This window comes from Hemiscyllium ocellatum, chromosome 36, assembly GCF_020745735.1.
Source record: "Hemiscyllium ocellatum isolate sHemOce1 chromosome 36, sHemOce1.pat.X.cur, whole genome shotgun sequence".
In the NCBI taxonomy this organism is placed as follows: domain Eukaryota; kingdom Metazoa; phylum Chordata; class Chondrichthyes; order Orectolobiformes; family Hemiscylliidae; genus Hemiscyllium; species Hemiscyllium ocellatum.
The window spans coordinates 7070221-7086651 of record NC_083436.1 but is presented as its reverse complement, the minus strand read 5'-3'; the positions used below and the strand labels follow the sequence as shown (position 1 = coordinate 7086651).

Genomic DNA, 16431 nt, shown 5'->3' with positions numbered 1-16431 from the left:
TTTGGAAATATAAACTCAGTGTTAAAATTCATCTGCAAGGTGTCCATCCAGTTAATTGATCTAAGATGTCCTCACCTCAACTGGTTACATTTGAGGTTTCTTATAATCTACAAGCATCAACATTATTTGCTGTATACTCAAGTCCAGGTTACTGATGATATTAAAAATGGCAATAAAAACCTTGGGGGTCATCATTACCTTTCGGTATGAAAATATGACAAAGGCCACCACACTGGATTTGTGCTGAAACTTTGTTCTGGGAATGAGGACTCAGATATCAGCACAGTTTCTGAGTTTCAACATTGCAAAGAGTTAATATGACATGTACACCCCAAATTTCTGTTTGAAAGACAATTAATGAACAACTGGTAGCTGGATAGAAAATGATGTCCTCAAACAGTGAAAAATCAAGGAAAGAGAAGGTATCTAAAAGATAGAGATTCTCTAGCACCTCAGCATTTTTAAAAACTTACAGCTTAGAAATGTCTCCAGTGCTAAATGGTCATTTCATGAATAGCAATCTTCTATAAGGTAGACTGCAGGCAAATGGAAAGAAAACCTGGGATGTTCTAATACTGAAATGGAGCACTGCCTACCTGAGGTGAGTTTAATAAGCTCACTGACTTGTCTGACTTCAGAAGGAAAGTTCCAGTCGTCGTGGAAGTGAGGTATTTTGCCTGACATCCTGAAAAGTGAAGGACTGCCTAAAGGGGAAAAGAAACCCTTAAACTCTCTTTCAACAGACTGCAAAACCCAGTATATCCTATAACAAAAACAGAAGTTACTGGAGAAGTTCAGCAGGTCTGGTAGTATGTGTGGAGAGAAATCAGAGTTAAGTGACCCTTCCTACTTTACAATTCATCATCACCCTCTGCTTTCTACCCTGCTGTTAACTCTCATATTCCCGCTCACGCTGGCACCGCTCCTTTAACCTCATCGGCTTCGAGGTGAATTTATGTTGGAGTCCAAAGCCCCTGACTTTGACCGTTTGCAGTGTAAGTACCGGTGTGAGCAGGCGAAAGGACCTGCTTCTAGACTCTTCCAGCAGTGACGACAGGGGGAGGGGGAGGGGGAGGGGGAGGGGCTTATCATCAGGCGTGAGCAATCGAGTGCGGATGGCGGTTGGGTCGATGTGATCGGTGATCACAGGGTTGCCCGGAGACGGAGTCCTACATTGTCGGTGGCACTGGGCCGATGTGCAGGTACATTTTGTGAGTTTACCGCCGGTTTATCCAGGACTCGGTGGTCACTGTGCTCCTGTTGTTTGAGGGTATAGTGATACTCGAGCACCGCTGGCCTCCTGGTTGCCCTTTCTGCTGAGTTTCTATTCAAGGCATCGTAGGCCCCGGGGAAACTCCTAAAACTTATTACCTAGTCATACCACAGAAGGCAGAAACAATTAGTTTAGGTTCAGAGGGAGTAGAGAATTCGGTGGGGTGACGTATAGTTTGAAAAAGGCACTTGAGAAGGACCTAACAGGAAATTGCTGAAATACAGAATGTGGAGTTGAACTCTGGCGTTTTATTTCCTCCAAAATGACTACAGAGCGGGAGAAAGGTGAAACAAGGTGGGCGACCTGTTTGCACACCTTATGTAAACGATGACACTGGGGCTGAATCTGACGTTGTTGTGGCCCGAGTTTCCCTTTTGGAGGTTTCGTCGTCGCGAGGCCTAGCGAGACATCTCGCTGATTCTGACCAAACTCTGTTCATTAACTCTGTCCCTTGTTCCCCCCTCCCACCGCCGTAACTCTGTCCCTTGCTCCCCCCTCCCCCCGCCGTAACTCTGTCCCTTGTTCCCCCCTCCCCCCGCCTTGGGGATCCCTCTCGTCCGATTCCGGTCACGGTTACCACCTGCCGGATGTCACGGAACTCTCATGTGCACCACCAACTTCAAAAGCCAAATGTGCACCTAAACAAGCACTCGGTGTCGAGGTGACCTGCACTATTGCTGAAACTTGCCCTGGGACGTGGCAGATGGGGGGGGGGGAGGGGGACGGAAATTCGTATTCCACCTTGAGGTCCTACTGGATTTCCACTTTGCCAAACCCCCACCCTGACCACAACACCTGACTGTGCCATGGTTTCTAAGGTTAACACCTAGGTTAAAGCTGCCTAAGCTGACTGTAAGAAGATCAAAATCCTTTGTCACTCTGCTAGAGTAAGTTCTTCTGACCAATACTGTCTTCGCTACTGAACCCACTTCACACCAACCCCATGCTCTAATAATTTCACTATTGCTAACAACATCTACCCCAACAACCAACACTACGCGTCCTGTACAGTTTTGTGCTGCTTACATACCTACTTAGCACATGTCCCCACTTGTAGCAACAGTAATAGCTGTGTCACCCACTGTTATCTTCCATAATACTTGCCTTTTCTCTCAATCCATCAGAAAAACAGCCCTCAGAAGGACAGGAAGACTCTAGATGAGTGGTGGATTACCTGACATTTGGCTCCTCATCCTTTTTTTGAGAAGAGCAACCTGACTCTACTGCCCAGATTAAGTTCTGAACTGATATCGGAGGCCACCATTAAATTACTGAGCCAGAAACTCTAAATTGAAGGCTACCTATCTTGACTGAGGGTTGCTAACAATTATGGCAATCTTCCTGGCTTTATGTCTGCTAAATGGAAAGGCAACACAGGAGTATTAATATTGGTATCTGGCTGAGGGAAATGGTGCAAAAAGAGAAGGCGGGGATCCTGCGAACAGCCATGTAGGCTGAGTATTGATGCAGAGTCAAGATTAGAGTGGTGCTGGAAAAGCATAGCAGGCCAGGTAGCATCTGAGGAGCAGGAAAAATCAGCATTTTGGACAAATGCCTTTCATCAGGAATGAGGCAGGGTGCCTCTGGGGTGGAGAGATAAATGGGAGGGGGGTGGGACTGAGGAGAAGGTAGCTAAGATTACAATAGCTGGATGGAGATGGGGGTGAAGATGAGACTCACTGAAATTCTTTAGATGCTTTTGCCCAAAACGTGATTTTTCTGCTCCTCGGATGCTGCCTGACCTGCTGTGCTAATCTTGACTCTGGTCTCCAGCATCTACAGTCCCCACTTTAGCCTAGTTGATTTTAACCTTACTGTGAATCTTCATGCAAGGATGCCTACCTTGAAAAACTTCTCCTCTCCCTACAATAATTTCAGAGAGTCTCACCTTCGTTCCCACCTCCATCCACCTATTGCACTCTTAGCTACCTTCTCCCCAGCCATACCCCTCTCTCATTTATCTGTCCAGTCTGGAGGCTCCCTGCCTCATTCCTGATGAAGGGCCTTTGCCTGCAGTGTCGATTTTCCTGCTCCTTGGATGATGCCTAACCTGCTGTGCTTTTCCAGCACCACTCTAATCTTGACTCTGATCTCCAGCATCTGCAGTCCTCACTTTTGCCTGAGTATTGATGCAGTTGTTCAGAGCATGTGGTGAACTGAATCGGACAGGTGCTTGCTCTGGTTTCCTTGTCAAGTTTTCCAGATATCAAACTTATTTGGCAACTTTGGGAAGATGAGAGACTGAAATTGATTAGATGAATTGGGTTGTTAACCAGATGTTTAACAAGCTATAGGAAGAATGTTATTAAATTGAAAAAGATGCAAAAAAGATTTAAAAGGATGTTTCTGAGATTGGAAAGTTTGAGTTTTAGGGAGAAGCTGTATCGGCAGGTATTTTGTTTTTCCCCTGAAGTATAGGAGACTGAGCTATGACTTTTATAGAGGTGTATAAAATTATGGGAGACATAGATAAAGTGAATAGCCAAGGTCATTTTCTCAGGGTAGTGGAACCCAACATTAGAGGGCATAGATTTAAGATGAGAGGTGAAAGATTTTCGAAGGACCCGAGGGGCAACTTTTTCACACAGTGGTGCATATATAGAATGAGTTGCCAGAGAAAGTGGTAGAGGCAGGTGACAATTACATAATTTATAATACATTTGGACATGTACACGGATAGGAAAGGTTTAGAGGGATTTGGGTCAAATGCAGGCAAGTGGGACTTTCATTTCCTTTCATTTAGGAAACTAGGTCAGTGTGGAGGAGTTGGGCTGAAGGACCTGTTTCCTTTTTTTATGTTGTTTGTGTGTGTACAGGTGTGAGATAGTGAAAGACAACAGGTAATTAAATCTTTATTCAATTTCCACCACCAGGAAGAAAGGAAACACCCAAGTGGCCAGTGACAAGTAATGCCCTTCTCTGAGGGCAATACTGCATGATCAAACAGTGAAGGGGAGGGCAGGGATTAAATCAAAATAGAGTTGGAGGGGGAAATAATACACTCCACTCTCTGTGGTGCCCACCTTTCCCTGAAAGTCTCGAGGGTGTTTATGAGGACCTGTTTCTCTGCTGTATGCATCTGACTCTATGACTGTAAGCAATAATTACTGCTAATTGGCACCTCACCACAGCCGAGAAAGAATCTTGCCATGCCAGTTGTGAAGAGCATAAGAGATGCTTAGAGTTGTTCCCAAGAATGAACCTCACCACTTGTTGCCCAATTATGTCACACCTCTTACAGTAGTCCATGTTGCTCAGACCCCTACAAATTTCCACACATTGTTCCTGGTTATATAATCACATTTAACTGTGCAGACAGTTATTAGTGGTTATGAGATAATTGGAATCACAGAGACCTGACTCCAAAATAACTTTGAGTTGGAGAAGTTGTTTTACAAAGGAGTAGGGATTCAAAGGTACAAGTTAAAATAATTTGAGTGGATCTAAAAGCATCAGAAATATTATATACAGAAGACCAAAGCCTATTGTTCTTCTTAAAAACTTGGGGCTTTTAAGAAAAACAATAAAATTAGTATATGTTTCATCCCCCCCTTAATTGCCCTGAGAGGTTGCTGGTGAGTTAAAATATGGTCTCACAAAAAAATTATTTGTGAATGACTATCTTGTTCTTTTATTCGCTTCACATTGTATCTAATCCAGCAAGGCAATATTAGACTGCTGGTATAGGCTAGGAAGAGGTAATGATTTGTGGTAATATCCCTGAGTTACAGGAAGTCTGCGTCTAATGTTATCCCTTTTTAGTCACATGATTTTGCTTTAATGTTGCTGAGTTATTAGGATAAGAAATTTCATTAAATGCTGCCAGATTCATTCTTTATATTGTTTACTGCAGTACCCTGACCTGACCAATTGGACACCATTTGAAGTAAACTCCTTTTCTGACTTGAAGCTGATCCCAGCCTTCCAGACTTATGGTCTCTCCCAGTGCCTCACCAGGAAAGCCCCATGTATCAACCCCCAGTAGTTCCTGACCCCACCCACGCCACATTCAGTATTGACACAGCAACACCATCACCATCCATAAGGTTGTCCCAGCCATGATAGAGCCACATCACTTGGTCTGCAAAGTGAAAGCCACTGCCAAGTCCCTTGGCACATACCCCTCCCAAGACTTTGAGACACTAGCCCAATGCATGCTTAATTTCCTACATGGCCCAAACACCAGCAACTAACAAGCTAAGCAGCCCAGACTCAGTAGCATCCTTCCGTTTTGCCCTCGCGTGATGACCTAGTCTGAACTCAACAATCCCATAACTTAAACAGGGCACTGGCTATTACCGAGCTTGGCAGTAGCTATCTAGTTTGTGGGACACTGGCCTAGTCCTGCTCAGCAGTTCACCACCCATACACCCAGTCTGTGGGGCCACCAGCCACTGCTGGAGTTAAATAGTTCTTTCTCAGAAGCCTCTTCCCTCACTTTCCTGGTCAGCAGAATGCTGGGCACAACTGAGATTGGTAGCCACCTTTATATTTTCCTATATTAAATTTTATCTCCCAATCTACTCATTTCATCGGCTTATGCCCTTTTGAAGTCCATCATTTTTCTCGCTATATTTCCTTATTTTGTGTTCTTCACAATTTTTTTAAAATTATGCTTTGTACCCCCAAATTGAGTTCATTAAAATACATCAGGAAAAGGAGCTGTCAGGGTATTGATCCCCGGGGATCTACACCGTATACATTTCCCTAGTCTGGTATTACCTTTCTGTCTGTTTCCTGTTATTTAGCCATTTATTTTTAACCATACTGATACTATCCTTTCTATTCAATTGGCTCCAGTATTACTGATAAACTTACTGTATGGTATTTTATCAGACCACCTTCCTCAGTATTCTGTAACCTTATCAAAAATGGTCTTTTAAATTTGTTGAAGGCAAATCCGATTTTCCTTTAACAAATCAGTACTAACTTTCCTTAATTAATCCACATCTGTGTAAGCATCTGACAATTTTATCCCAGATTATCATTTGTAAAGCTTTCTTATTACCAAGGTTAAACTGACTGGCCTTTGGTTGCTGGGTTTATCCTTTTCACTCTTATTTTTTGAACAAGGATGTAATGTTTGCACTTTTGCAATATTCAGGCACTAGCTCTCTATTTAGAGAGGATTGGAATGTTATAATGCTTCACCCTTGGTGCCTTAAGAAATTTGGATTGTGTTGTATCTGGCCCTCATTTCAACAGCTTTATGTACAGACAGCTTTTCTAGCATCTCATCAATTTTTGACTTTTACTCAACTGTCTTGTCTTCCATGTGACTTTGCACTCGTCTTTAACAAGGATGATGATGTTGTCAAGTACTCCTTTTGTACTGCAGTTGTGCCAACTGCCTTTGGTTTCTCTATATGTACGTTCTTTTTTGGATCCTAATCAGTACCAGTCTCTCCTTGCTGTCTTTTTACTCTGTGTGCACAGAAACTGGATTTACTTTAACTTCACTAATAATTTCTCAATGTCTCTGCCTTTATTTCCTTTGTTGTCTGTCTGTACTTTCTGTATTCATTCTTCTTCTCATTTGTTTTTATCAACTTATCTACATTTGCCTTTTTTTTTCTTCATCTTACTTTCAATTTCTTTTAACATTCAGCGACCTGGATTTGATTACCCTATTTTTCCTCCTAATGTCTTGATTGTACCCAAAGAATTATCTCTTTCAAGGGCAGCTTGAAGTTTTGATTTCTGTTTTACTTAGTCAGTTTTTTTAATGCAGAGTACATCTGTTCTCAAGCCACAATTTGAGACCCGGGTTCAATTCCCGACTCAGGCAACTGACTGTGGAGTTTGCATGTTCTCCCCGTGTCTGCGTGGGTTTCCTCTGGGTGCTCCGGTTTCCTCCCACAGTCCAAAGATGTGCGGGTCAGGTGAATTGGCCATGCTAAATTGTCCGTAGTGTTAGGTAAGGGGTAAATGTAGGGGTATGGGTGGGTTGCGCTTCGGCGGGTCAGTGTGGACTTGTTGGGCCGAAGGGCCTGTTTCCACACTGTAAGTAATCTAATCTAAAAAAAAATTAACAATTTAAACATCTCTAATTAACAGTTTTTACTCTTCTCTAATGAAATATTGAACTATGCTCACTGTTCTTTGAATATATTTTAAAATTAACCTATACAGACAAGCTGTGGTGCACCTCTGAAGCAGACGTGACTGAAACCACGAAACCAGAGGTAGGAACACCAGCACTGCACTTCAAGAGCTCTCATTATTCCTGAGTGTTAATCAACTGAACTTAACCCAAGTCACTCCTCCGATCTATTAATTCCTCATTTCCTCATTGGACTAGCAAATTATTGATCTAGAAAGTTCTTCTGAAGTCTCATCTGAACTTTCCCCCCCTCTGCCCTTTGCACTATTACTATCCCAGTTCATATTAGGATAATTAAAATCCCACATTATCATCACTGTTTAGTTTTCACATTTCAGTAATTTACTTACAAATTTGCTCCTTTTATATCTTTGTGGCTTATAGTGCAGGGACCTTATTTATGAGCATCCAACTTCAGAATTTTCTTATTTATGAACGTGGTCCCATCCACTGTGTAATTTTAAAGCTCAGACATAAATGTTTCCTGTACTTATGACTACTTTATATTGTGTTGCATTGATTTGCAATTTGCCAATAGACTGCAGACCACAATCTCAGGAATGCCAGCAATGCAATGGTACCTCTAATGTTTCCAAACTCTCTGATCATTTTTTGGTCTCCTTAATCATTCTGCCACTCCTGCTTTTTCTACTTTCCCTATCTTTTTGTACATCTTGTGTACAGTAGTATTTAGTACACAATGTTGCCCTTTTGAGCCAGATTTCCATTGTTATCATGCAAATATTTGCACCTGCAACTTATCACCATATTTACCACACTTGATGCATTACACACGCACCTAATTTAAACCCATTTGCGTTCTTCTATAGTCTAACACCATTTAATACTTAACGAAGTCTTCTGGAGATTTCTATTTCACCTAATCCTTTGTGCATCTTGTTTCTTTTCTTGAAAGCTAAATCATAGAATCCCTATAGTGCAGATTGAGGCATTGATCTATTGATTCTCTGCCACCCCTCTGAAGAGCATCCCACCCAGAAACTTTCTTTGGATCTCTTCAGCCATGCATTAATTCACTGTATGTTACTAATCGTATGTTCAGCAGCACATGGACCAGAAATATTCTGGAAAATACTGCCTTGTGACAATAAAGCTGATTCAATTCAATTTAGTTCAGTTCAATTAAGCTCCTGCTTGTTAATCTCTTTGCTGGCTCCTTAGAATCTGCTTGCAAGACATTATTCCTTGCTCTCCCCATGTAATTGATTCCAATGTGCACCGTGATGTAAGTTCTTCTTCCTTCCACTCAGTGACATTCTAGACCCCAATAATAGGCAGACATCATTCCTGAAGAAGGGCTTATGCCCGAAACATCGATTCTCCTGCTCCTCGGTTGCTGCCTAGCCTGCTGTGTTTTTCCAGCACCACATTTTTCAACTCTGGTACTCCAGCATCTGCAGTCCTCACTTTCTCCTAGACATCATACTATCCAGGAATCACATCGCTAGTTGCAGAAATGCTGTTTATTACCCTAGCTATTAGATCCTTATTCACTATCAATTTTCCAGTTTGAAACGCATATTAGTCCTCTTCCTCCTTTCTCTTTTTCACTCGCGTCCCTCAAAATACCCATAGTGTTGTTGTTATGGACCAGCCAGACCCCTCAATCCCCTCAAAAGGTAGCCCAAAACCTAAATTTTCCAGTTGTTTTAAGTAGATGCAAGGTAAATATCCCAGGAGCGATGTAGCTAGTCAAACCACTCTGTTTTAAACAAAACAGAATTCATTTACCCACAAACAAAAGAAAACCAAAATTAGAATAATGTAACTATTTGTTAACCCAACCAACGTGAAAATGCAACTTAAAGAGCTGTTTTGATTTCCTGCAAAATCCCATAAACATTCCTCTTAGCAAAAAGATAAATTCAAACCCAAGTTTTTAAAGGAGAGAGATGTCAGAGACAGTCAGACCGAAAACCTCTGTTGAATCAAGGAACATTTTTCTCCAGTTTTCTTTGAGCAGCAGCTTCAAACAGACTGCTAGCTAAAACCAAACCAAGCCAGACAAAAACCCTGAATTAGGAACACTGGTCGCTCCCCTTTCATTGTACAAGTATTTTTTAAAAAGCGTTGCCTTTTCAAGGAGATATTTTCAGACATATTGAAACCTCTTGCCTTTCTGACTCCTCTTGGAAAAAAACCCCAAGAACAGCACAACATTGTTAAAGGGGTAGCATTGCCACACTGTGGACTTGACTCTGTTGCACTCCACAGCTGAACCATTGCTCTTACTAAACTGTAAAGATATGATGCACTGCAATGGATAGAATATGGGAAACCAGCTAGGAGCGAGTTTGAAGTCTAGAACTAACAGAAGCATGAATGAATGTTTCAGCATCTGATTAGGTGAGGCACGAGCAAAGTTGAACGATGTTAAATCTGGAGTCCCCCACCCCAGGGAAAAGACCTTGTCTATTTACCCTATTGATGCCCATCATGATTTCGGAAACCTCTGTAAGGTCGCCCATCAGCCTCCGATACTCCAGGGAAAACAACCTTAGCCTATTAAACTTCTCCCTATAGCTCAAATCCTCCAACCTTGGCAACATCCTTGTAAATCTTTTCTGAACCCTTTCAAATGTCACAACATCCTCCTGATAGGAAGGAGACCAGAATTGCACGCAATATTCCAACAGTGGCCTAACCAATGTCTTGTATAGCCGCAACATGACCTCCCAACTCCAGCACTCAATACTCTGACCAATAAAGGAAAGCATACCAAATGCCATCTTCACTATTCTATCTATCTGCAACTCCACTTTCAAGGATCTATAAATCTGCACTCCAAGGTCTCTTTGCTCAGCAACAGTCCCTAGGACCTTACCATTAAGTGTATAAGTTTTGCTAAGATTTGCTTTCCAAAAATGCAACACATCACATTTATCTAAATTAAACTCCATCTGCCACTCCTCAGCCCATTGGCTCATCTGATCAAGATCGCGTGGTAATCTGAGGTAACCTTCGCTGTTCACTACACCTCAAATTTTGGTGTCATCTGCAAACGTACTAACTATACCTCTTATGCTGATATCCAAATGATGAAAAATAGTGCACCCAGCACTGATCCTTGTGGCACTCCACTGGTCACAGGCCTCCAGTCTGAAAAACAATTCTCTGCCACCACCCTCTGTCTTCTACCTTTGAGCCAGTTCTGTATCCACATGGGTAGTTCTCCCTGTATTCCATGAAATCTAACCTTGCTGAACAGTCTTCCATGAGGAACCTTGTCAAATGCCTTACTGAAGTCCGTATAGATCACATCTACCGCTCTGCCCTCATCAATGCTCTTTGTTACTTCTTCAGAAAGCTCAGTCAAGTTTGTGAGACATGATTTCCCATGCACAAAGCCATGTTGACTATCCCTAATCAGTCCTTGTCTCTCCAAATACATGTACATCCTGTCCCTCAGGATTCCCTCCAACAACTTGTCCACCACCGAGGTCAGGCTCACGGGTCTGTAGTTCCCTGGCTTTTCCTAACAGTGGCACCATGTTAGCTAACCTTCAGTCTTCTAACGCCTCACCTGTGGCTATCTATGATACAAATATCTAAGCAAGAGGCCCAGCAATCACTTCCCTAGCTTCCCACAGAGCTCTAGGGTACACCTGATCAGGTCCTGGTGATTTATTCACATTTATGCATTTCAAGATGTCCAGTACTTTCTCCTCTGTAATATGGGCATTTTTCAAGATGTCACCATTTATTTCCCTACATTCTATATCTTCCATGTCCTCTTCCACAGTAAACACTGGTGCAAAATACTTGTTTAAAATCCCCCCCCCCCCCATCTCCTGCGGCTGCACAAAAAGGCTGATCTTTGAGGGGCCCTATTGTCTCCCTGGTTACCCTTTTGTCCTTAATGTATTTGTAAAAACCCTTGGATTCTCGTTAACTGTATTTGCCAAAGCTATGTCATGATCCCTTTCTGCCCTCCTCATTTCCCCATTAAGTATACTCCTACTGCCTTTATACTCTTCTAAGGATTTACTCAATCTATCCTGTCTACATCTGACATATGCTTCCTTCTTTTTCTTAACCAAACCCTCAATTTCTTTAGTCATCCAGCATTCTCTGTACCTACCCTAAGAGGAATATACTTTCTCTGGACTCTCATTATCTCATTTCTGAAGGGTTCCCATTTTCCAGCTATCCCTTTACCTGTGAACATTTGTGCCCAATCCGCTTTTGAAAGTTCTTGCCTAATACCAAAAATTGGCCTTTCTCCAATTTAAAACTTCAACTTTTAAATGTGGTCTATCTTTTTCCAACACTATTTTAAAACTAATAGAATTATGGTCACTGCCCTTTTAAGAAATGATCTTGGTCTGGCCTACATGTGACTCCAGATCTACAGCAGTGTGATTGACTCTGAACTACCCTCTGAGCAATTAGGGGTGAGTAATAAGTCCTTACCGAACCAGTGATACCCACAGTCCATGAACAAATTCTTTAAAATAACTGAATTGAGGCTGTTGGCAGAGCATTGAAAATGGTGGTGTGAAGAAATCTCTGAGATAGTTAATAGCATGCAGTAGTTGGCTAGATATCAGTTGTGGGAAAGAGGATCATGACCTTTTCCCTAAACTGTAATTGAGATTGCACATTAGGAAGTGAACTTACTTATCCAGTACATAACCTAGCAGTTAAAAGCCAATAGCAGGGGATACTCAAATTGGTTTACTTCAAGCTGAAAAGCCCTATTGGGTTTTCTGTTTTATCACATTTTAAAATGAACTGTAATTAATTCCTTCTATTCTAGATATGGATCCAGCATTGTTGAAAGAAAGGGAACTGTTTAAGAAGCGTGCTCTTTCTACTCCTGCTGTTGAGAAACGAAAAGTCTCTTCCTCTTCCGGTTCATCTAGTTCTAAAAAGAAGAAACTCAAGCCAGATCAGGGAAATTCCTCAAAACAAAGTTCAGGTAAGTGTACTTATGTACAACTATATATTTGTTTTAAAACAGTGGTGGTTTTGTTACCTGTAGTTTTTAAAAGTTTGGTGAATATGGATTATAATTAAGAGTACTCAGTGTAAGAAAAGTATACAAGACATTATCATTTTTGTTTGCCAGTTGGTCTTCCAGTTTGGAAACTGATGAGGGCAATGAATCCTTGAGAGTGCAACCAGAGCCAAGCCCATTGCACCATGGCAACTCAACAAGGGAGGAGGAAGAGGAAAGGACCGGCAATAATTATAGAGGATTCCATAGTTTTTGGCTCAAACGTGTTTTATGGCATTAAACGTGACTCCAGGATGGTGTTGCCTCCTTGGTGCCAGGGTCAAGAATCGGAACATAGGAATCAAGCCTGCCTTGCTATTCAATTTCAAATCATAATCATAATGCATGCCTTCATGCAATCCTATAACTGTTTTACTATAACCACGTACGTTATAGAGTAGCTGCTTGATTGATTCAATATGTGGCTGAAGAACTGGCATAAGAGACAGGGCATCAGATTTCTGAGGAATTGGTACCAGTTCTGGGGTGTGGGACCTGTACAAGCTGAATGGGTTGTACCTTAATAGAAGTGGGACAGATATCCTTGCGACTAGTTTCGATAGTGTTGTTGGGCAGTATTTAAACTAACTTCATAATCATAGAATCTCTACATTGTGGAAAAACGCCTTTCGGCCCAACAAGTTCACACTGACCTTCCAAAGATTAACCCACCCATACCCATTCCCTACCCTATTACCCTATATTTACCTCTGACTAACCTACCTAACCTACACATTCCAGAACCTTATGGGTAACCCAAATTGGAAGAGAGTAACGTTGATAAAAGAAATTTAACAAAATGCTAGAGAGACTAGAAGATAAGAGAAACAAAGCTAGGCATTAGTACACTTTTAAAAGCAGAATGATGTCTGAAAGACAAAGTTAGGGGCACTCTACCTGATTGCACACCGCATTTGAAATAAGGTGGACGATCTAAAGACATAAAGAGAAATACATGGCCACGATCTAATTGCAATTACAGAAACATGGCTGCATCGTGACCAGGATTGGGAACTGAACATTCAAAGAGCATAGTGCTTTCACAGTTGCAAATACCAAAAAAATTGAGATGCATGAACTTCAGATACAGGCATTGGTATTCAGTATTTGGCTATCTTATATTGTTGGGGTCCCAGCTGATGATAAGTCAGATCAATGAATGAAACTTGGCATGATAGATCACGTATAAGTTTTGGTCTGTTATTGTAGTGATTGCTCCATTGCCTTTCAATTTGACAATCTTGACTTTTAATGTATTATCCCAATCCATCAATTTGTGTCTTATGTCTTCATATGTTCTCATATTCAAATTTAAACTCTTTAGAATTAACTACCTCTCTTTCAAACAATGTAAAATTAGAACTTATTTTGGTCACTCATCCCTAAATGTTCTTTTACCAAAAAGATTGTTAAGTATCCCTTTTGATTCCATAATAGTAGATCTAAGTTCGTATAGCCCCTAGTTGGGTCCTTCAGATAATCAGAAGGTTGGATAATTTAGACAGTGAGAGCCTTTTTCCTCGGATAGTGATGGCCAGCATGAAGGGATATGGCTTTAAATTGAGGGGTGATAGATATAGGGCAGATGTCAGAGGTAGTTTCTTTACTCAGAGAGCAGTAGAGGCATGGAACGTACTGTCTGCAACAGTAGTATACTTTGCGAATAGTCATTGGGTTGGCATAAGGATGAGAATGGGATGTTATAGGTTAGATGGGCTTCTGATTGATTTTATAGGTCAGTGCAGCATCGAGGATCAAAGGACCTATACTGCTCTGTTATGTTCTATGTTAACACACAACCATGCAAACACACTCCAGAAACATGTCCTCCATGCTTTAATGGTCAATTGGTTTACCAAGTCTCAATACTGATCGAAGTCACCCATGATAAATGCATTGCCCAAGCAACATGCTTCTCTAATCTCTTGATTAATACCATTACCCACACTACCAATATTTCGCAGCTTATAAATAAGTCCAGCCAATGTCTGCTGTTTCTTAGCTCCAGCAAACAGGATGAACAATGTGTGGAATCTATCAGAGATTCTATCTTGTCCTGTACGCCTAGCATCTTCAACTATGCCCTCTGGCCCTAACATCCTCTCAGCCATTACCCTGTCAAGCCCCTTAAGAATCCTATGCGTTTCAATGAGATTATCTCTAAAATTCTAGTGATGACCATTCCAACCTGTTGAATTTTTGCTCATACAGCAAACCACCCTGTTTCCCCCCACCCCCACCCCCGATACAAGGGATCATCCTAGTGAATGTTTTCTAAACTGCCTCCAGTGAAATAATATCTTTCCTTATGGGACCAAGCTGCTCACATTATTCCAGATGTGGTCTCACCTTGTACAGTTGAAGTAAAACTAATTTTATACTCCAAACTGCTTGAAATAGGGGCCAACAATCCATTTACTGCCCTGATTACTTGTAGCACCTGTATGCGACCTTTCTTATTTCATTCTCAAGACTATGAAAGACCTGTGTTGCAGCTTTCAGCAGTTTTTCTCCGTTTAAATAATACTCTGTTCTTTTGCTGTCCCTTCCAAAATGAACAACTTTCCCATCTTGCACTTCATTTGCCAATTGATATCTCTCTGTAAACTGTTTGGATCCTTCTCACAACATGTCTTTCCACCTATTTTTATATAATTTGCAAATTTGGTGACAATACGTTTGCTTCCTTCCTCCAAGGCATACATATAGCAAATATTTGCGGTTGCAGCACAGATTCCCATGAACCCTTCTGGTTACAGAATCTGTTCGTTCTTTCCTGCCTATTAGCCAATTCACTAACCATGCCAATATTCTGCCTCCAGCACCGTAGACTCTTAGATAATGAAGCAGTGAGTATGAGGATACAGGAGAGTCTAGACAATGTTCAGGTTTAGCCTGAGAAATGGTCAGTAATATTCATGCCACACCAGTACCTCATAATGAATCTTCTCCAAAGACAGATATCTAATAATTTCCCCTTGACATTTCATTAAATTGCCATTACTGAATCCACCACCAAGATGACACAGATGTGTGGCAAAAGAATCAACACCAATTTTGAAAGAAAATGTTTTTTACACATTGTTAAGCCTCACTGGGGTGGTGCACTAGAAATCAAGCCCGCTATTGCTGGAGTCATCACAAAAGTTAAAGGTTTTTAAAATATACAGAATTTCCCCCTGACTTTTAGACCCAGTTTGACAGAAAACATGGACCAGGTTTCTGTACTTGACAGGAATTACTATTTATTACAAATAAGTAGACTCTAGCTACAAGTAAGCTAGTATGAAGCATTTGCTTATAATTCTGTTAGTTAAAACATTAACCCATTATAAACTCTTCCTTGTACACATAGTCTGGGGAAAAAATGGGTTTTTTCAATGGTGCGAAAACCAGGAAAGCAGTTCAGTGGTCTCTTCACAGGATACGCTTCTTGGTCTTCCTTCTCTGGATACTTTCACTTTGCAGCAGAATTCAGGTCGTTTATTCACACTTCTAAAAGGTCTCAAAGTGATTACAGCTTACAGCAACTGCTGAGGGAAAAATAAACTAGTTTTCTTCAGACTTAAAGTGACTTCTACTATAGAAGACTGAGAACTCCTGAGCTGAAGGTTTCTCACTATCTTGTTTCCAGTCCAAGATGAGAAAAAATTAAAGTTGTAGACAAGCAGAAGGCTTTTGTTAAGGATAACTGGACACTAGTCCATAGCCAAAAATACAGAAAAGATAAAAAAATACAGTTTTTACAGCATTGTATAGTAAAGATCTGGAATACCTGAAAGGATGATAAATGCAGATTCAATCAGTACTTTTCAAAGTTAGATAAAAATTTGAAAGGAAAAATATTTGTCGGACTGCAGGACAGGGTTGAGAAGTGGGATTAGAAATTGTTCTTGCAGATAGCTGACACCAACTTGACTTACGGAATGGTCTGCTTCTGTGCTATAACAATTCTATAATTCTATCAACTTTCTGGAGTTACCATTGGCTAGAAACTTAACTGGTTGGAGTATGTCAATACTACGGATACATAGA

The 16431-nt window shown here is 41.2% G+C and overlaps 1 protein-coding gene across 3 annotated transcripts in view; it reads left to right on the top strand.

The window, feature by feature from the left end:
- Nucleotides 1-1096: 1096 nt before the first annotated feature.
- gtf2e2 (general transcription factor IIE, polypeptide 2, beta) overlaps nt 1097-16431 on the top strand; it is a 67871-nt gene continuing 52536 nt past the window's right edge. Inside the window, exons 1-4 of one of the 3 annotated variants that reach the window (XM_060851498.1) lie at nt 1097-1202; nt 2398-2722; nt 7406-7458; nt 12157-12318. In XM_060851498.1, coding sequence (XP_060707481.1) covers nt 12159-12318 — 160 coding nt within the window. In that variant the 5' untranslated portion in view covers nt 1097-1202; nt 2398-2722; nt 7406-7458; nt 12157-12158. The remainder of the gene's footprint in view (nt 1203-2397; nt 2723-7405; nt 7459-12156; nt 12319-16431) is intronic. The other 2 variants (XM_060851496.1, XM_060851497.1) reach the window with 2 other exon arrangements.